Source organism: Oncorhynchus keta, chromosome 10, assembly GCF_023373465.1.
Source record: "Oncorhynchus keta strain PuntledgeMale-10-30-2019 chromosome 10, Oket_V2, whole genome shotgun sequence".
Taxonomy (NCBI): Eukaryota; Metazoa; Chordata; class Actinopteri; order Salmoniformes; family Salmonidae; genus Oncorhynchus; species Oncorhynchus keta.
The window spans coordinates 79,686,734-79,711,799 of NC_068430.1; the positions used below are offsets into that span (position 1 = coordinate 79,686,734).

General features: G+C 43.0%; 1 protein-coding gene and 1 long non-coding RNA gene across 30 annotated transcripts in view; both read left to right on the forward strand.

Moving 5' to 3' along the window:
* Positions 1–25,066, forward strand: part of LOC127932469 (uncharacterized) — a 46,757-nt gene that overhangs the window by 18,319 nt on the left and 3,372 nt on the right. The gene's annotated exons all lie outside the window — the stretch shown is intronic.
* On the forward strand, positions 13,321–24,827 carry LOC127932468 (MHC class II regulatory factor RFX1-like). Its single transcript, XM_052528133.1, is given in 12 exon segments — positions 13,321–13,478; positions 13,989–14,110; positions 14,346–14,464; positions 15,145–15,248; positions 15,353–15,459; positions 15,462–15,488; positions 18,559–18,656; positions 19,417–19,566; positions 23,195–23,406; positions 23,949–24,102; positions 24,353–24,398; positions 24,487–24,827. Coding segments are annotated over 12 exon segments (1,527 nt in total). The 5' UTR covers positions 13,321–13,323; the 3' UTR covers positions 24,720–24,827.

Below are 25,066 nucleotides of genomic sequence, written 5' to 3' on the forward strand. Positions count from 1 at the left end.
CTATACACACATCTATATAACACACGGTATGTACACTATACACACATCTACATAACACACGGTATGTACACTATACACACATCTATATAACACACGGGTATATACACATCTATATAACACACGGTATGTACACTATACACACATCTATATACACACGGTATGTACACTATACACATCTATATAACACACGGTATGTACACTATACACACATCTATATAACACACGGTATGTACACTATACACACATCTATATAACACACGGTATGTACACTATACACACATCTATATAACACACGGTATGTACACTATACACACATCTATATAACACACGGTATGTACACTATACACACATCTATATAACACACATGTACACTATACACACATCTATATAACACACGGTATGTACACTATACACACATCTATATAACACACGGTATGTACACTATACACACATCTATATAACACACGGTATGTACACTATACACACATCTATATAACACACGGTATGTACACTATACACACATCTATATAACACACGGTATGTACACTATACACACATCTATATAACACACGGTATGTACACACTATACACATCTATATAACACACGGTATGTACACTATACACACATCTATATAACACACGGTATGTACACATCATCATATAACACACGGTATGTACACTATACACACATCTATATAACACACGGTATGTACACTATACACACATCTATATAACACACGGTATGTACACTATACACACATCTATATAACACACGGTATGTACACTATACACACATCTATATAACACACGGTATGTACACTATACACACATCTATATAACACACGGTATGTACACTATACACACATCTATATAACACACGGTATGTACACTATACACACATCTATATAACACACGGTATGTACACTATACACACATCTATATAACACACGGTATGTACACTATACACACATATAACACACGGTATGTACACTATACACACTATATAACACACGGTATGTACACTATACACACATCTATAACACACGGTATGTACACTATACACACATCTATATAACACACGGTATGTACACTATACACACATCTATAAATAACACACGGTATGTACACTATACACACATCTATATAACACACAGTATGTATGGTATGTACACTATACACACATCTATATAACACACGGTATGTACACTATACACACATCTATATAACACACGGTATGTACACTATACACACATCTATATAACACACGGTATGTACACTATACACACATCTACATCTATATAACACACGGTATGTACACTATACACACATCTATATAACACACGGTATGTACACTATACACACATCTATATAACACACGGTATGTACACTATACACACATCTATATAACACACGGTATGTACACTATACACACATCTATATAACACACGGTATGTACACTATACACACATCTATATAACACACGGTATGTACACTATACACACATCTATATAACACACGGTATGTACACTATACTATATATAACACACGGTATGTACACTATACACACACATCTATATAACACACGGTATGTACACTATACACACATCTATAACACACGGTCTCTATATAACACACGGTATGTACACTATACACACATCTATATAACACACGGTATGTACACTATACACACATCTATATAACACACGGTATGTACACTATACACACATCTATATAACACACGGTATGTACACTATACACACATCTATATAACACACGGTATGTACACTATACACACATCTATATAACACACGGTGTACACTATACACACATCTATATAACACACGGTACACTATACACACATCTATATAACACACGGTATGTACACTATACACACATCTATATAACACACGGTATGTACACACTATACACACATCTATATAACACACGGTATGTATACACACATCTATATAACACACGGTATGTACACTATACACACATCTATATAACACACGGTATGTACACTATACACACATCTATATAACATACGGTATGTACACTATACACACATCTATATAACACACGGTATGTACACTATACACACATCTATATAACACACGGTATGTACACTATACACACATCTATATAACAACATGTACACTATACACATCTATATAACACACGGTATGTACACTATACACACATCGGTATGTACACTATACACACATCTATATAACACACGGTATGTACACTATACACACATCTATATAACACACGGTATGTACACTATACACACATCTATATAACACACGGTATGTACACATCTAACACACGGTATGTACACTATACACACATCTATATAACACACGGTATGTACACTATACACACATCTATATAACACACGGTATGTACACTATACACACATCTATATAACACACGGTACACTATACACACATCTATATAACACACGGTATGTACACTATACACACATCTATATAACACACGGTATGTACACTATACACACATCTATATAACACACGGTATGTACACTATACACACATCTATATAACACACGGTATGTACACTATACACACATCTATATAACACACGGTATGTACACTATACACACATCTATATAACACACGGTATGTACACTATACACACATCTATAACACACGGTATGTACACTATACACACATCTATATAACACACGGTATACACTATACACACATCTATATAACACACGGTATGTACACTATACACACATCTATATAACACATGGTATGTACACACTATACAACACACGGTCACTATATATAACACACGGTATGTACACTATACACACATCTATATAACACACGGTACACTGTACACTATACACACATCTATATAACACACGGTATGTACACTATACACACATCTATATAAACACACGGTATGTACACTATACACACATCTATATAACACACGGTATGTACACTATACACACATCTATATAACACACGGTATGTACACTATACACACATCTATATAACACACGGTATGTACACTATACACACATCTATATAACACACGGTATGTACACTATACACACATCTATATAACACACGGTATGTACACTATACACACATCTATAACACACGGTAACACACACACATCTATATAACACACGGTATGTACACATCTATATAACACACGGTATGTACACACACATCTATATAACACACGGTATGTACACTATACACACATCTATATAACACACGGTATGTACACTATACACACATCTATATAACACACGGTATGTACACTATACACACATCTATATAACACACGGTATGTACACTATACACACATCTATATAACACACGGTATGTACACTATACACACATCTATATAACACACGGTATGTACACTATACACACATCTATATAACACACGGTATGTACACTATACACACATCTATATAACACACGGTATGTACACTATACACACATCTATATAACACACGGTATGTACACTATACACACATCTATATAACACACGGTATGTACACTATACACACATCTATATAACACACGGTATGTACACTATACACACATCTATATAACACACGGTATGTACACTATACACACATCTATATAACACACGGTATGTACACTATACACACATCTATATAACACACGGTATGTACACTATACACACATCTATATAACACACGGTATGTACACTATACACATCTATATAACACACGGTATGTACACTATACACATCTATATAACACACGGTATGTACACTATACACACATCTATATAACACACGGTATGTACACTATACACACATCTATATAACACACGGTATGTACACTATACACACACATCTATATAACACACGGTATGTACACTATACACACACATCTATATAACACACGGTATGTACACTATACACACACATCTATATAACACACGGTATGTACACTATACACACATCTATATAACACACGGTATGTACACTATACACACATCTATATAACACACGGTATGTACACTATACACACATCTATATAACACACGGTATGTACACTATACACACATCTATATAACACACGGTATGTACACTATACACACATCTATAAACACACGGTATGTACTATACACACATCTATATAACACACGGTATGTACACTATACACACATCTATATAACACACGGTATGTACACTATACACACATCTATATAACACACGGTATGTACACTATACACACATCTATAACACACGGTATGTACACTATACACACATCTATATAACACACGGTATGTACACTATACACACATCTATATAACACACGGTATGTACACTATACACACATCTATATAACACACGGTATGTACACTATACACACATCTATATAATAACACACGGTATGTACACTATACACACATCTATATAACACACACTTCTACATGCCTACAGTTGAAGTCGTAAGTTTACATACACCTTAGTCAAATACATTTAAACTCAGTTTTTTCACAATTCCTGACATTTAATCCTAGTAAAATTCCCTGTCGAGGTCAGTTAGGATCACCACTTTATTTTAAGAATGTGAAATGTCAGAGTAATAGTAGAGAGATGATTTATTTCAGATTTTATTTCTTTCATCACATTCCCAGTGGGTCAGAAGTTTACATACACTCAATTAGTATTTGGCAGCATTACCTTACAAATTGTTTAACTTGGGTCAAACATTTCGGCCCATTCCTCCTGACAAAAGCTGGTGTAAATGAGTCAGGTTTGTAGATCTCCTTGCTCGCACACGCTTTTCCAGTTCTGCCCACACATTTTCTATAGGATTGAGGTTAGGTCTTTGTGATGGCCACTCCAATACCTTGACTTTGTTGTCCTTAAGCCATTTTGCCACAACTTTGGAAGTATACTTGGGTTCATTGTCCATTTGGAAGACCCATTTGTGACCAAGCTTTAACTTCCTGACTGATTTCTTGAGATGTTGCTTCAAAATATCCACATAATTTTCCAACATCATGATGTCATCTATTTTGTGAAGTGCACCAGTCCCTCCTGCAGCAAAGCACGGTTGGGATGGTGTTCTTCTTCCACAACATAATGCTGCCACCCCCGGGCTTCACGGTTGGGATGGTGTTCTTCTTCCACAACATAATGCTGCCACCCCCGGGCTTCACGGTTGGGATGGTGTTCTTCTTCCACAACATAATGCTGCCACCCCCGGGCTTCACGGTTGGGATGGTGTTCTTCTTCCACAACATAATGCTGCCACCCCCGGGCTTCACGGTTGGGATGGTGTTCTTCTTCCACAACATAATGCTGCCACCCCCGGGCTTCACGGTTGGGATGGTGTTCTTCTTCCACAACATAATGCTGCCACCCCCGGGCTTCACGGTTGGGATGGTGTTCTTCTTCCACAATATAATGCTGTCACCACCGTGCTTCACGGTTGGGACGGTGTTCTTCGGCTTGCAAGCCTCCCCCTTTTTCCTCCAAACATAACAATGGTCATTATGGCCAAACAGTTCTATTTTTGTTTCATCAGACCAGAGGACATTTCTCCAAAAAGTATCTTTGTCCCCATGTGCAGTTGTAAACCGTAGTCTGGCTTTTTTATTGCGGTTTTGGAGCAGTGGCTTCTTCCTTGCTGAGCGGCCTTTCAGGTTATGTCGATATAAGACTTGTTTTACTGTGGATATAGATACTTTTGTACCTGTTTCCTCCAGTATCGTCACAAGGTCCTTTGCTGTTGTTCTGGGATTGATTTGCACTTTTCGCACCAAAGTACGTTCATCTCTAGGAGACAGAACGAGTCTCCTTCCTGAGCGGTATGACGGCTGCGTGGTCCCATGGTGTTTACTTGCATACTATTGTTTGTACAGATGAACCTGGTACCTTCAGGCATTTGGAAATTGCTCCCAAGGATGAACCAGACTTGTGGAGGTCTACAATTTTTTTTTCTTTCTGAGGTCTTGATGGTCTTTGATTTCCCCATGATGTCAAGCAAAGAGGCACTGAGTTTGAAGGTAGGCCCTGGAATACATCCACATGTACACCTCCAATTGACTCAAATGATGTCAATTAGCCTATCAGAGGCTTCTAAAGCCATGACATCATTTTCTGGTATTTTCCAAGCTGTTTAAAGGCAAAGTCAACTTAGTGTATGTAAACTTCTGACCCACTGGAATTGTAATAGAGTGAATTATAAGTGAAATAATCTGTCTGTAAACCATTGTTGTAAAAATGACTTGTGTCATGCGCAAAGTATATGTCCTAACCGACTTGCCAAAACTATAGTTTGTTAACAGTCAACCTCAATCTACCTCATCCCATATTGTTTTTATTTACTTTTCTGCTCTTTTGCACCTCAGTATCTCTACTTACACACCATCATCTCTACTTACACACCAGTATCTCTACTTACACACCAGTATCTCTACTTACACACCAGTATCTCTACTTACACACCAGTATCTCTACTTACACACCAGTATCTCTACTTACACACCAGTATCTCTACTTACACACCAGTATCTCTACTTACACACCAGTATCTCTACTTACACACCAGTATCACTACTTACACACCAGTATCACTGCTTACACACCAGTATCACTACTTACACACCAGTATCTCTACTTACACACCAGTATCACTACTTACACACCAGTATCACTACTTACACACCAGTATCTCTACTTACACACCAGTATCACTACTTACACACCAGTATCACTACTTACACACCAGTACACTACCACACCAGTATCACTACTTACACACCAGTATCTCTTACTTACACACCAGTATCACTACTTACACACCAGTATCACTACTTACACACCAGTATCTCTACCAGTTACACACCAGTATCACTACTTACACACCAGTATCACTACTTACACACCAGTATCACTACTTACACACCAGTATCACTGCTTACACACCAGTATCTCTACTTACACACCAGTATCACTACTTACACACCAGTATCACTACTTACACACCAGTATCTCTACTTACACACCAGTATCTCTACTTACACACCAGTATCACTGCTTACACACCAGTCATCTGCTTATGCTTACACACCAGTATCACTACTTACACACCAGTATCTCTACTTACACACCAGTATCTCTACTTACACACCAGTATCTCTACTTACACACAGTATCACTACTTACACACCAGTATCTCTACTTACACACCAGTATCACTACTTACACACCAGTATCTCTACTTACACACAGTATCTCTACTTACACACCAGTATCACTACTTACACACCAGTATCACTACTTACACACCAGTATCTCTACACACACCAGTATCTCTACTTACACACCAGTATCTCTACTTACACACCAGTATCACTACTTACACACCAGTATCACTACTTACACACCAGTATCTCTACTTACACACCAGTATCACTACTTACACACCAGTATCTCTACTTACACACCAGTATCACTACTTACACACCAGTATCACTACTTACACACCAGTATCTCTACTTACACACCAGTATCTCTACTTACACACCAGTATCTCTACTTACACACCAGTATCTCTACTTACACACCAGTATCTCTACTTACACACCAGTATCTCTACTTACACACCAGTATCTCTACTTACACACCAGTATCTCTACTTACACACCAGTATCTCTACTTACACACCAGTCATCTCTACTTACACACCAGTATCTCTACTTACACACCAGTATCTCTACTTACACACAGTATCACTACTTACACCAGTATCACTACTTACACACCAGTATCTCTGCTTACACACCAGTATCTCTACTTACACACCAGTATCTCTGCTTACACACCAGTATCTCTACTTACACTCCAGTATCACTACTTACACACCAGTATCTCTACTTACACCAGCATCACTACAGTATCACTACTTACACACCAGTATCTCTGCTTACACACCAGTATCACTACTTACACACCAGTATCACTACTTACACAGTGTCACTACTTACACACCAGTATCACTGCTTTACACACCAGTATCACTACTTACACACCAGTATCACTACTTACACCAGTATCACTACTTACACACCAGTATCACTACTTACACACCAGTATCACTGCTTACACCCAGTATCACTACTTACACACCAGTATCACTACTTACACACCAGTATCACTACTTACACACCAGTATCTCTACTTACACACCAGTGTCTCTACTTACACACCAGTATCACTACTTACACACCAGTATCACTACTTACACACCAGTATCACTACTTACACACCAGTATCACTACTTACACACCAGTATCACTACTTACACACCAGTATCACTACTTACACACCAGTATCTCTACTTACACACCAGTATCACTACTTACACACCAGTATCACTACTTACACACCAGTATCTCTAATTACACACCAGTATCTCTACTTACACACCAGTATCTCTACTTACACACCAGTATCACTACTTACACACCAGTATCTCTACTTACACACCAGTATCACTACTTACACACCAGTATCTACTTACACACCAGTATCACTACTTACACACCAGTATCTCTACTTACACACCAGTATCACTACTTACACACCAGTATCACTACTTACACACCAGTATCACTACTTACACACCAGTATCACTACTTACACACCAGTATCACTACTTACACACCAGTATCTCTGCTTGCACACCAGTATCTTACACACCAGTATCACTACTTACACACCAGTATCTCTACTTACACACCAGTATCACTACTTACACACCAGTATCACTACTTACACACCAGTATCACTACTTACACACCAGTATCTCTACTTACACACCAGTATCTCTACTTACACCCAGTATCTCTACTTACACACCAGTATCTCTACTTACACACCAGTATCTCTACTTACACCAGTATCACTACTTACACACCAGTATCACTACTTACACACCAGCATCACTACTTACACACCAGCATCACTACTTACACACCAGTATCACTACTTACACACCAGCATCACTACTTACACACCAGTATCTCTACTTACACACCAGTATCTCTACTTACACACCAGTATCACTACTTACACACCAGTATCTCTACTTACACACCAGTATCTCTACTTACACACCAGTATCACTACTTACACACCAGTATCTCTACTTACACACCAGTATCTCTACTTACACACCAGTATCACTACTTACACACCAGTATCACTACTTACACACCAGTATCTCTACTTACACACCAGTATCACTACTTACACACCAGTATCTCTACTTACACACCAGTATCACTACTTACACACCAGTATCACTACTTACACACCAGTATCTCTACTTACACACCAGTATCACTACTTACACACCAGTATCTCTACTTACACACCAGTATCACTACTTACACACCAGCATCACTACTTACACACCAGTATCACTACTTACACACCAGTATCACTACTTACACACCAGTATCTCTACTTACACACCAGTATCACTACTTACACACCAGTATCACTACTTACACACCAGTATCTCTACTTACACACCAGTATCACTACTTACACACCAGTATCACTACTTACACACCAGTATCACTACTTACACACCAGTATCACTACTTACACACCAGTATCACTACTTACACACCAGTATCACTACTTACACACCAGCATCACTACTTACACACCAGCATCACTACTTACACACAGTATCACTACTTACACCAGTCATCTCTACTTACACACCAGTATCACTACTTACACACCAGTATCACTACTTACACACCAGTATCACTACTTACACACCAGTATCACTACTTACACACCAGTATCACTACTTACACACCAGTATCTCTACTTAGTATCACTACTTACACACCAGTATCACTACTTACACACCAGTATCACTACTTACACACCAGTATCACTACTTACACACCAGTATCACTACTTACACACCAGTATCACTACTTACACACCAGTATCTCTACTTACACACCAGTATCACTACACACACCAGTATCTCTACTTACACACCAGTATCTCTACTTACACACCAGTATCTCTACTTACACACCAGTATCACTACTTACACACCAGTATCTCTACTTACACACCAGTATCTCTACTTACACACCAGTATCACTACTTACACACCAGTATCTCTACTTACACACCAGTATCTCTACTTGTACACCAGTATCACTACTTACACACCAGTATCTGCTTGCACCAGTATCACTACTTACACACCAGTGTCACTGCTTACACACCAGTATCACTACTTACACACCAGTATCACTACTTACACACCAGTATCACTACTTACACACCAGTATCTCTACTTACACACCAGTATCACTACTTACACACCAGTATCTCTACTTACACACCAGTATCTCTACTTACACACCAGTATCACTACTTACACACCAGTATCACTGCTTACACACCAGTATCTCTACTTACACACAGTATCACTACTTACACACCAGTATCACTACTTACACACCAGTATCACTACTTACACACCAGTATCACTCTTCTTACACACCAGTATCACTACTTACACACCAGTATCTCTGCTTACATGTATCACTGTTACACACCAGTATCACTACTTACACACCAGTATCACTACTTACACACCAGTATCACTGCTTACACACCAGTGTCGCTACTTACACACCAGTGTCACTGCTTACACACCAGTTATCACTACTTACACCAGTATCACTGCTTACACACCAGTATCACTGCTTACACACCAGTATCTCTACTTACACAGTGTCACTGCTTACACACCAGTGTCGCTCACTACTTACACACCAGTGTCTCTACTTACACCAGTATCTCTACTTACACCAGTATCACTACTTACACCAGTATCACTACTTACACACCAGTATCTCTGCTTACACACCAGTATCACTACTTACACACCAGTATCTCTGCTTACACACCAGTATCTCTACTTACACACCAGTATCACTTTACACACCAGTATCTCTACTTACACACCAGTATCACTACTTACACACCAGTATCACTACTTACACACCAGTATCTCTACTTACACACCAGTATCACTACTTACACACCAGTATCAATACTTACACACCAGTATCTCTACTTACACACCAGTATCACTACTTACACACCAGTATCACTACTTACACACCAGTATCACTACTTACACACCAGTGTCTCTACTTACACACCAGTATCTCTGCACACCAGTATCACTGCTTACACACCAGTATCTCACACCCAGTATCTCTCTGCCAGTATCACTACTTACACACCAGCATCTCTGCTTACACCAGTATCACTACTTACACACCAGTATCTCTACTTACACACCAGTATCACTACTTACACACCAGTATCTCTACTTACACACCAGTATCACTACTTACACCCAGTATCACTGCTTACACACCAGTATCTCTACTTACACACCAGTATCTCTGCTTACACACCAGTATCTCTACTTACACACCAGTATCTCTACTTACACACCAGTATCTCTACTTACACACCAGTATCTCTACTTACACACCAGTATCACTACTTACACCCCAGTATCACTACTTACACACCAGTATCTCTACTTACACACCAGTGTCTACTTACACACCAGTATCTCTACTTACACCAGTATCACTGCTTACACACCAGTATCTCTACTTACACACCAGTATCACTACTTACACACCAGTATCACTACTTACACACCAGCATCACTACTTACACACCAGTATCACTACTTACACCAGTATCACTGCTTACACACCAGTGTCACTACTTACACACCAGCATGTCACTTACACACCAGTATCACTACTTACACACCAGTATCACTACTTACACACCAGTATCACTTTACACACCAGTATCACTACTTACACACCAGTATCACTACTTACACACCAGTATCACTACTTACACACCAGTATCACTACTTACACACCAGTATCACTACTTACACACCAGTATCTCTACTTACACACCAGTATCACTACTTACACACCAGTATCACTACTTACACACCAGTATCTTACTATCACTACTACACACCAGTATCTCTACTTACACACCAGTATCACTCTACTTACTTACACACCAGTATCACTACTTACACACCAGTATCACTACTTACACCAGTATCACTACTTACACACCAGTATCTCTACTTACACACCAGTATCACTACTCTATCACTACTTACACACCAGTATCACTACTTACACACCAGTATCACTACTTACACACCAGTATCACTACTTACACACCAGTATCTCTACTTACACACCAGTATCTCTACTTACACACCAGTATCTCTACTTACACACCAGTATCTCTACTTACACACCAGTATCTGCTACTGCACACCAGTATCACTACTTACACACCAGTATCTCTACTTACACACCAGTATCACTACTTACACACCAGTATCTCTACTTACACACCAGTATCACTACTTACACCAGTATCACTACTTACACACCAGTATCTCTACTTACACACCAGTATCACTACTTACACACCAGTATCTCTACTTACACACCAGTATCACTACTTACACACCAGTATCACTACTTACACACCAGTATCTCTACTTACACACCAGTATCTCTACTTACACACCAGTATCTCTACTTACACACCAGTATCTCTACTTACACACCAGTATCTCTACTTACACACCAGTATCTCTACTTACACACCAGTATCACTACTTACACACCAGTATCTCTACTTACACACCAGTATCTCTACTTACACACCAGTATCTCTACTTACACACCAGTATCTCTACTTACACACCAGTATCTCTACTTACACACCAGTATCTCTACTTACACACCATCATCTGCTCATCCATCACTCCAGTGTTAATCTGATAGATTTTAATTACTTCGCTACTGTGGCCTATTTATTGCCTTACCTCCTCACACCATTTGCACACACTGTATATAGACTGTCTTTTTGTTCTACTGTATTATTGACTGTACACTTGTTTATTCCATGTGTAACTCTGTGTTGTTGTTTGTGTCGCACTGTTTTGCTTTATCTTGGCCAGGTCACAGTTGTAAATGAGAACTTGTTCTCAACTAGCCTACCTGGTTAAATAAAGGTGAAAACATTTTTTTTAAATAATAAAAACGAACAAGAAATTTGTGGAGTGGTTGAAAAACGAGTTTTAATGACTCCAACCTAAGTGTATGTAAACGTCCGACTTCAACTGTATAAAACACACCTGTTCCGTAGTGGCAGAGGCTCCGGTAAATGTCATGTAATAATCAGATGCCCCTGTGTCTCAGAGGGAACTCGAAGTACCACTACTATGGTCTTCGTATCAAGGCCACCTCCTCTCTGCTCCGTCTGATAGACGACCACCAGCACCTCGCCTTGAGACAGCAACCCTTCTCTCAGAAACACAGGTAGGGGGGTGTCTCTCTCTTCCTGTCTCTCTGTCTCTTCCTGTCTCTTCCTCTCTCTCTTTCTGTCTCTCTCTCTTTCTGTCTCCCTCTCTCTTTCTGTCTGTCTCTCTTTCTGTCTCTCTTTCTGTCTCTCTCTCTGTCTCTCTCTCTGTCTCTCTCTCTCTGTCTTTCTGTCTCTCTCTCTTTCTGTCTCTCTCTCTCTCTTCTGTCTCTCTCCCTCTTTCTGTCTCTCTTTCTGTCTCTCTCTCTCTTCTCTTCCTGTCTCTCTCTCTCCTGTCTCTCTCTCTTCCTGTCTCTCTCTCTCTCTCTCTCTCTCTCTCTCTCTCTCTTCCTGTCTCTCTTTTCCTGTCTCTCTCTCGCTCTCTCTCTTTCCTGTCTCTCTCTCTCTTCCTGTCTCTCTCTCTCTCTCTTCTTGTCTCTCTCTTTTGTCTCTCTCTCTTCCTGTCTCTCTGTCTCTTTCCTGTCTCTTCCTGTCTCTCTCTCTCTTTTGACAGCAGTTCTGTCCAATAGGGTAAAGCCGGTTCTGAAGGTGGAGGGCATGTCCAATGGGATGTCTCTGGGGGCGGGGCAGCAGCAGGGGGCGGGGCTCAGTGACATCTCAGCTCAAGTGCAACAATACCAGCAGTTCCTGGGTGAGTGGACAGGGACGAGGTACACACACTCACACACACACACACACACACACACACACACACACACACACACACACACGTAGTAACAAGAATGTCTCCGTATGTAAATAATGGCATTAACATAGCTAGGAAACATACTAAACCAATGTGAATCACACAGATCAACACATTGTAAATCATGGACATGTAATTCCACACATAATAACACAGCAATGTAACCGTTGTTGTGGTCCAGACGCGTCGCGGGCGCTGCCTGAGTTCCCAGAGTTGGATCTGCAGGACAGACCTCTTCCTGATGGGATCGTTCCAGAACACATCGCAGCCTTCCAACAGCTCTACAGGGAACACTGTGAGGTAAACAGTCTACTACGCACTGCTGGCTTGTGGCAGTCTTATGAAGTGTTGTGCCTACTATGTCTGTCTTGATTCCACTAACGATAACGATGATGAGTTGAGATGTAGAATCAGGTGTTTTTAGTTCCAGGACCAGGGTTGGGAAACAGTGTGTTAGTCTATTGTAGTGTAATGAAAATGTATGACAATCTTGTGTAGTGTTTATGTCTGTCTAATGTCGTGCTTTGTCAGTCTAATGTATTGCTATCTCTGTCTAATGTAGTGCTATCTCTGTCTAATGTAGTGCTATCTCTGTCTAATGTAGTGCTATCTCTGTCTAATGTAGTGCTTTGTCCAATGTAGGTCTATGTCCAGTTATGTGGGTCAAATGTCATGTTATGACTTTCTATCTTTCATGTCTGTTAAAATACTATGTCAGACAAATGTAGTGTTTTATCATTCTTACGTAGTGCTATGTCAGTCTACAGGTGTGCTATGTCAGTCTACAGGTGTGCTATGTCAGTCTCCAGGTGTGCTATGTCAGTCTACAGGTGTGCTATGTCAGTCTCCAGGTGTGCTATGTCAGTCTAATGTAGTGTAATGTCAGACAAATGTAGTGTTTTATCATTCTTACGTAGTGTTTTATCATTCTTACGTAGTGTTTTATCATTCTTACGTAGTGCTATGTCATGTCTGTGCAGGCCATTCTGGATGTGATGGTGAACCTGCAGTTCACTCTGGTGGAGACGCTGTGGAAAACCTTCTGGAGGTTCAGCGAGAGCATCGACGCAGACACACTCAGCGTGTGAGTGAAACACACACGTTCTACATGTCACACATTACAACACACACAATCTAACTGTGTGTGTGTGTGTGTGTGTGTGTGTGTGTGTGTGTGTGTGTGTCCAGTCATGGTGAGTCAGAGGAGCGTCTACCTAAGTGGTACCTGGTGGTGCTGTGTGTGCCAGTTGTTCACTGGACCAGAGACTGTGACAACACACTGTACCAGACCCTGGTGTCCTCATCCCTGACGTGCCCATCCCCAGTGAGTTATGGTGAGCTCAGAGTTAGAGCTACACAACATGCCTAAGCTGGTACCTGGTGGTGCTGTGTAAGCTACACAACATGACGTTGGAGCTGTGACACAACATGACGTTGGAGAGCTACACAACATGACGTTAGAGCTACACAACATGGCGTTAGAGCTACACAACATGACGTTGGAGCTACACAACATGACGTTGAGCTACACAACATGACGTTGGAGCTACACAACATGACGTTGGAGCTACACAACATGACGTTAGAGCTACACAACATGACATTAGAACTACACAACATGACGTTGGAGCTACACAACATGACGTTGAGCTACACAACATGACGTTGGAGCTACACAACATGACGTTGGTGCTACACAACATGACGTTGGAGCTACACAACATGACGTTAGAGCTACACAACATGACATTAGAACTACACAACATGACGTTAGAGCTACACAACATGACGTTGGAGCTACACAACATGACGTTGAGCTACACAACATGACGTTAGAGCTACACAACATGACGTTAGAGCTACACAACATGACGTTAGAGCTACACAACATGACGTTAGAGCTACACAACATGACGTTGGAGCTACACAACATGACGTTAGAGCTACACAACATGACATTAGAACTACACAACATGACGTTGGAGCTACACAACATGACGTTGGAGCTACACAACATGACGTTGGAGCTACACAACATGACGTTAGAGCTACACAACATGACATTAGAGCTACACAACATGACGTTAGAGCTACATGACGTTAGAGCTACACAACATGACGTTAGAGCTACACAACATGACGTTAGAGCTACACAACATGACGTTAGAGCTACACAACATGACGTTGGAGCTACACAACATGACATTAGAGCTACACAACATGACGTTGGAGCTACACAACATGACGTTAGAGCTACACAACATGACGTTAGAGCTACACAACATGACGTTGGAGCTACACAACATGACGTTAGAGCTACACAACATGACGTTAGAGCTACACAACATGACGTTAGAGCTACACAACATGACGTTAGAGCTACACAACATGACGTTGGAGCTACACAACATGACGTTGGAGCTACACAACATGACGTTGGAGCTACACAACATGACGTTAGAGCTACACAACATGACGTTAGAGCTACATGACGTTAGAGCTACACAACATGACGTTGGAGCTACACAACATGACGTTGGAGCTACACAACATGACATTAGAGCTACACAACATGACGTTAGGTCTACATGCCATTAGAGCTACACAACATGACGTTAGAGCTACACAACATGACATTAGAGCTACACAACATGACGTTAGAGCTACACAACATGACGTTAGAGCTACACAACATGACATTAGAACTACACAACATGACGTTAGAGCTACACAACATGACATTAGAACTACACAACATGACGTTGAGCTACACAACATGACGTTAGAGCTACACAACATGACGTTAGAGCTACACAACATGACGTTGGAGCTACACAACATGACGTTAGAGCTACACAACATGACGTTAGAGCTACACAACATGACGTTGGAGCTACACAACATGACGTTGGAGCTACACAACATGACATTAGAGCTACACAACATGACGTTAGGTCTACATGCCATTAGAGCTACACAACATGACGTTAGAGCTACACAACATGACAGAGCTTGACAGAGCTACACAACATGACGTTAGAGCTACACAACATGATGTTAGAGCTACACAACATGACGTTAGAGCTACACAACATGACGTTAGAGCTACACAACATGACGTTAGAGCTACACAACATGACATTAGAGCTACACAACATGACATTAGAGCTACACAACATGACGTTAGAGCTACACAACATGACGTTAGAGCTACACAACATGACATTGGAGCTACACAACATGAGGTTAGAGCTACACAACATGAGGTTAGAGCTACACAACATGACGTTAGAGCTACACAACATGACGTTAGAGCTACACAACATGACGTTAGAGCTACACAACATGACGTTAGAGCTACACAACATGACATTAGAGCTACACAACATGACGTTAGAGCTACACAACATGACGTTAGGTCTACATGCCATTAGAGCTACACAACATGACGTTAGAGCTACACAACATGACATTAGAGCTACACAACATGACGTTAGAGCTACACAACATGAGCTACACAACTTGACGTTAGAGCGACACAACATGACATTAGAGCTACACAACATGACATTAGAACTACACAACATGACATTAGGTCTACACAACATGACATTAGAGCTACACAACATGACGTTAGGTCTACACAACATGACGTTAGGTCTACATGACATTAGAGCTACACAACATGACATTAGAGCTACACAACATGACATTAGAGCTACACAACATGACATTAGAGCTACACAACATGACATTAGAGCTACACAACATGACATTAGAGCTACACAACATGACATTAGAGCTACACAACATGACATTAGAGCTACACAACATGACGTTAGAGCTACACAACATGACATTAGAGCTACACAACATGACGTTAGAGCGACACAACATGACATTAGAACTACACAACATGACATTAGGTCTACACAACATGACATTAGGTCTACACAACATGACATTAGAGCTACACAACATGACGTTAGGTCTACACAACATGACATTAGGTCTACACAACATGACATTAGGTCTACACAACATGACATTAGAGCTACACAACATGACGTTAGGTCTACACAACATGACGTTAGGTCTACATGACATTAGATCTACACAACATGACGTTAGGTCTACATGACATTAGAGCTACACAACATGACATTAGATCTACACAACATGACGTTAGGTCTACATGACATTAGAGCTACACAACATGACATTAGAGCTACACAACATGACATTAGAGCTACACAACATGACATTAGAGCTACATAACATGACATTACAGCCACATAACACTAAATGACAGTACATGTAATGTCTTCTAAAACATATGACTAGCTACGTTTCTCACTCATCTCCCTCCCTCTCCATCTCTCTCTCTCTGTCAGGTGCCTTAACTCAAGCCATCCGTAACTTTGCCAAGAGTCTAGAGAGCTGGCTGACAAGCGCCATGATGAACATACCAGAGGAGATGGTTCGCATGAAGGTGTGATCACACACACACACACACACACACACACACACACACACACACACACACACACACACACACACACACACACACACACACACACACACACACACAATACAAACACTCTTCCACAAAACTACATTACCTCTCCCTCCTCCCCTCCTCTCTCCCGTCTCCCCCTCCTCCCCCCCTCTCCCCTGTCTCCCGTCTCCCCCTCCCCCCGTCCCCCCCGTCTCCCTCTCCCCCCTTCTCTCCCTCCTCTCTCCCCGTCTCACCCTCCTCTCTCCCGTCTCACCCTCCTCTCTCCTGTCTCTCCCATCTCCCTCCTCCTCTCCCGTCTCCCCCTCCTCTCTCCCTCCTCCCCTCCTCTCTCCCGTCTCCCCCTCCTCCTCCTCCTCTCCCATCTCCCCTCCTCTCTCCCTCCTCCTCCCCTCTCTCCCCCTCCCCCTCCTCTCCCTCCTCCTCCCCTCTCCCGTCTCCCCCTCCTCCCATCCTCTCTCTCCGTCTCCCCTCCTCTCTCCCGTCTCCCACTCCCCCTCCTCTCTCCCTCCTCCCCCCCTCTCTCCCGTCTCCCCCTCCTCCCCTCCTCTCTCCCGTCCTCTCTCCCGTCTCCCACTCCTCCCCCTCCTCCTCCTCTCCCGTCTCCCCCTCCTTCCCTCCTCTCCCCCTCCTTCCCTCCTCTCCCGTCTCCCCCTCCTTCCCTCCTCTCCCCCTCCTTCCCTCCTCTCTCCCCCTCTTCCTCTCCTCTCTCCCGTCTCCCTCTCCTCCCCTCCAGGTGATGTGTGCGGGGGCGTTTGCCCAGACGCTGCGTCGCTACACCAGTCTAAACCACCTGGCCCAGGCAGCCAGGGCCGTCCTCCAGAACACCGCCCAGATCAATCAGATGCTGAGTGACCTCAACAGAGTTGACTTCACTAACGTGCAGGTACGTCTGTCTGGATACCTTCTAACCACTACCTCTCTCTGTCTCTCTGTCTGGATACCTTCTAACCACTACCTCTCTCTGTCTCTCTGTCTGGATACCTTCTAACCACTACCTCTCTCTGTCTCTCTGTCTGGATACCTTCTAACCACTACCTCTCTCTGTCTGGATACCTTCTAACCACTACCGCTCTCTCTCTGTCTGGATACCTTCTAACCACTACCTCTCTCTCTCTGTCTGGATACCTTCTAACCACTACCTCTCTCTCTCTGTCTGGATACCTTCTAACCACTACCTCTCTCTCTCTGTCTGGATACCTTCTAACCACTACCTCTCTCTCTCCAGCCTATAATTCTGTCTCTCTCTTTCTCCAACCTTTACTCCTGTCTCTCTCTCTCTCCAACCTATACTCCTGTCTCTCTCTCTCTCTCTCTCTCTCTCTCTCTCTCTCTCTCTCTCTCTCTCTCTCTCTCTCTCTCTCTCTCTCTCCAACCTATAATCCTGTGTCTCTCTCTCTCTCTCAACCTATAATCCTGTGTCTCTCTCTCTCTCTCTCCAACCTATAATCCTGTCTCTCTCTCTCTCTCCAACCTATAATCCTGTCTCTCTCTCCAACCTATAATCCTGTCTCTCTCTCCAACCTATAATCCTGTCTCTCTCTCTCTCTCAACCTATAATCCTCTCTCTCTCTCTCTCTCTCTCCTCTCTCTCTCTCTCCTCTCCTATAATCCTGTCTCTCACTCTCTCTCTCTCTCTCTCTCTCCTATAATCCTGTCTCTCTCTCTCTCTCTCTCTCTCTCAACCTATAATCCTCTCTCTCTCTCTCTCTCCAACCTATAATCCTGTCTCTCTCTCTCTCTCAACCTATAATCCTGTCTCTCTCTCTCTCTCCAACCTATAATCCTGTGTCTCTCTCTCTCTCTCAACCTATAATCCTGTGTCTCTCTCTCTCTCTCAACCTATAATCCTGTCTCTCTCTCTCTCTCCATCCTGTCTCTCTCTCTCTCTCAACCTATAATCCTGTCTCTCTCCAACCTATAATCCTGTCTCTCTCTCTCCAACCTATAATCCTCTCTCTCTCTCTCTCTCTCTCTCTCTCTCTCTCTCTCTCTCTCTCTCCAACCTATAATCCTGTCTCTCTCTCTCTCTCTCAACCTATAATCCTGTCTCTCTCTCTCTCTCTCTCTCTCTCTCAACCTATAGGCTCTCTCTCTCTCTCTCTCTCTCTCTCTCTCTCTCTGTCTCTCTCTCTCTCTCTCTCTCCTATAATCCTGTCTCTCTCTCTCTCTCTCTCTCTCTCTCTCCTATAATCCTGTCTCTCTCTCTCTCTCTCTCTCTCTCTCAACCTATAATCCTCTCTCTCTCTCTCTCTCTCTCTCTCTCTTCTCTCTAACCTATAATTCTCTCTCTCTCCAACCTATAATCCTGTCTCTCTCTCTCTCTCTCTCTCAACCTATAATCCTGTCTCTCTCTCTCTCTCTCAACCTATAATCCTGTCTCTCTCTCCAACCTATAATCCTGTCTCTCTCTCTCTCTCCGACCTAAAATCCTGTCTCTCTCTCCAACCTATAATCCTGTCTCTCTCTCTCCAACCTATAATCCTGTCTCTCTCTCTCTCTCAACCTATAATCCTGTCTCTCTCTCTCTCTCCAACCTATAATCCTGTCTCTCTCTCTCTCTCCAACCTATAATCCTGTGTCTCTCTCTCTCTCTCAACCTATAATCCTGTCTCTCTCTCTCTCTCAACCTATAATCCTGTCTCTCTCTCTCTCTCCAACCTATAATCCTGTCTCTCTCTCTCTCTCCAACCTATAATCCTGTCTCTCTCTCCAACCTATAATCCTGTCTCTCTCTCTCTCAACCTATAATCCTCTCTCTCTCTCTCTCTCTCTCTCTCCTCTCTCTCCAACCTATAATCCTGTCTCTCTCTCTCTCAACCTATAATCCTGTCTCTCTCTCTCAACCTATAATCCTGTCTCTCTCTCTCCTCTCCAACCTATAATCCTGTCTCTCTCTCTCTCTCAGCCTATAATCCTGTCTCTCTCTCCAACCTATAATCCTGTCTCTCTCTCTCTCTCCGACCTAAAATCCTGTCTCTCTCTCAACCTATAATCCTGTCTCTCTCTCTCTCCAACCTATAATCCTGTCTCTCTCTCTCTCTCAACCTATAATCCTGTCTCTCTCTCTCTCAACCTATAATCCTGTCTCTCTCTCTCTCCAACCTATAATCCTGTCTCTCTCTCTCTCTCAACCTATAATCCTGTGTCTCTCAACCTATAATCCTGTGTCTCTCTCTCTCAACCTATAATCCTGTGTCTCTCTCTCTCTCTCAACCTATAATCCTGTCTCTCTCTCTCTCAACCTATAATCCTGTCTCTCTCTCTCTCTCTCAACCTATAATCCTGTCTCTCTCTCAACCTATAATCCTGTCTCTCTCTCTCTCAACCTATAATCCTCTCTCTCTCTCTCTCTCTCTCTCTCTCTCTCTCTCTCTCTCTCCAACCTATAATCCCTGTCTCTCTCTCTCTCAACCTAAAATCCTGTCTCTCTCTCTCTCTCCAACCTAAAATCCTGTCTCTCTCTCTCTCTCTCTCAACCTATAATCCTGTCTCTCTCTCTCTCTCAACCTATAATCCTGTCTCTCTCTCTCCAACCTATAATCCTGTCTCTCTCTCTCTCTCCAACCTATAATCCTCTCTCTCTCTCTCTCCAACCTATAATCCTGTGTCTCTCTCTCTCTCTCAACCTATAATCCTGTCTCTCTCTCTCTCAACCTATAATCCTGTCTCTCTCTCTCTCTCAACCTATAATCCTGTCTCTCTCTCTCTCTCCAACCTGTAATCCTGTCTCTCTCTCTCCAACCTATAATCCTGTCTCTCTCTCTCTCTCACCTATAATCCTGTCTCTCTCTCTCTCAACCTATAATCCTGTCTCTCTCTCTCCAACCTATAATCCTGTCTCTCTCTCTCTCTCAACCTATAATCCTGTCTCTCTCTCCAACCTATAATCTGTCTCTCTCTCTCTCTCTCCAACCTATAATCCTGTGTCTCTCTCTCTCTCTCAACCTATAATCCTGTGTCTCTCTCTCTCTCTCTCAACCTATAATCCTGTGTCTCTCTCTCTCTCTTCAACCTATAATCCTGTCTCTCTCTCTCTCTCTCTCTCCAACCTGTAATCCTGTCTCTCTCTCTCTCAACCTATAATCCTGTCTCTCTCTCTCTCAACCTATAATCCTGTCTCTCTCTCTCAACCTATAATCCTGTCTCTCTCTCTCAACCTATAATCCTGTCTCTCTCTCTCTCTCAACCTATAATCCTCTCTCTCTCTCTCTCTCTCTCAACCTATAATCCTGTCTCTCTCTCTCTCTCTCAACCTATAATCCTGTCTCTCTCTCTCTCTCCACCCTATACTCCTGTCTCTCTCTCTCTCTCCACCCTATACTCCTGTCTCTCTCTCCAACCTATACTCCTGTCTCTCTCTCCCCCCTGTAGGAACAGGCGTCGTGGGTGTGTGGTTGTGAGGATGGTGTGATCCTATACTCCTGTCTCTCTCCCCTGTAGGAACAGGCGTCGTGGGTGTGTGGTTGTGAGGATGGTGTGATCCTATACTCCTGTCTCTCTCCCCCCTGTAGGAACAGGCGTCGTGGGTGTGTGGTTGTGAGGATGCTGTGATCCAGAGGTTGGAGCAGGACTTCAAGCAGACGTTACAACAACATAACTCTCTGGAGCAGTGGGCTGCCTGGCTGGACGGCGTGGTCTCCCAGGTCCTAAAGCCCTACCCACACAGCCCTGCAGCCTTCCCTCAGGCTGCCAAGCTCTTCCTGCTGCGGTGGAGCTTCTACAGGTGAGAGAAGAGGATGTTTTGAAGTCAGAGAAAGTGAGAGGCTCTTTGATTTGAATGTTTCCCTCTCTTCTTATCCCTCCCCTCCCTCTCTACCCCCAGTTCCATGGTGATTAGAGACCTGTCTCTCTCTACCCCCCAGTTCCATGGTGATTAGAGACCAGTCTCTCTCTACCCCCAGTTCCATGGTGATTAGAGACCTGTCTCTCTCTAACCCCCAGTTCCATGGTGATTAGTGACCTGTCTCTCTCTACCCTCCCAGTTCCATGGTGATTAGAGACCTGTCTCTCTCTACCCCCCAGTTCCATGGTGATTAGAGACCTGTCTCTCTCTACCCCCAGTTCCATGGTGATTAGAGACCTGTCTCTCTCTACCCCCAGTTCCATGGTGATTAGAGACCTGTCTCTCTCTACCCCCTCAGTTCCATGGTGATTAGAGACCTGTCTCTCTCTACCCCCTCAGTTCCATGGTGATTAGAGACCTGTCTCTCTCTACCCCCCCCAGTTCCATGGTGATTAGAGACCTGTCTCTCTCTACCCCCTCAGTTCCATGGTGATTAGAGACCTGACTCTGCGTAGTGCTGCCAGCTTCGGATCCTTCCACCTGATCAGACTGCTGTATGATGAGTACATGTACTACCTGGTAGAACACAGAGTGGCCCAGGCTAAAGGAGAGACGCCCATCGCTGTCATGGGAGAGGTACACACACACACACACACACACACACACACACACACACACACACACACACACACACACACACACACACACACACACACACACACACACACACACACACACACACACACACACACACACACACACACACACACACACACACACACCTGGTAGAACACAGAGTGGCCCAGGCTAAAGGAGAGACACCCATCACTGTCATGGCAGAGGTACACACACACACGATGCACTGCTGATTGTCTCTCTCTCTCAGTTTGCCAGTGTGGGCAGGAGTCTGAACTGTCAGGACCCTGATAAAGGTAATGTCTCACCCTGCAACCCTTCATCTCTAATAATGTGGCCACAATAAACCTGTAAACGGTTAATATATCTGTGTGTGTGTCTCAGATGAGGAAGAGGATGAGGAGGAGAGTGATGAAGAGGGGGTAGAGATGACCGTGCCGTCTAACTCCGCTGGTCTGGGAGAGGGGGAGGAGTCCCTGGAGCCGCCCGTCAAGCTAGCCAGGACTGACCCCAGGACTGACCCCAGGACTGACCCCAGGACTGACCCCAGGACTGACCCCAGGACTGACCCCAGGACTGACCCCCGGGGACTGTTCAATACCACACACACAGAGTGACTCACACACACCCAACACGCACGCACACTGACAACTGAACCACACGCTCTCGACTTAGCCGTTGGCTAACATCACACACACACACACACACCCAACACGCACGCACACTGAACCACACGCTCTCGACTTAGCCGTTGGCTAACATCACACACACACACACACCCAACACGCACGCACTGACAACTGAACCACACGCTCTCGACTTAGCCGTTGGCTAACATCACACACACACACACCCAACACGCACGCACACTGACAACTGAACCACACGCTCTCGACTTAGCCGTTGGCTAACATCACACACACACACACACCCAACACGCACGCACACACACTGAACCACACGC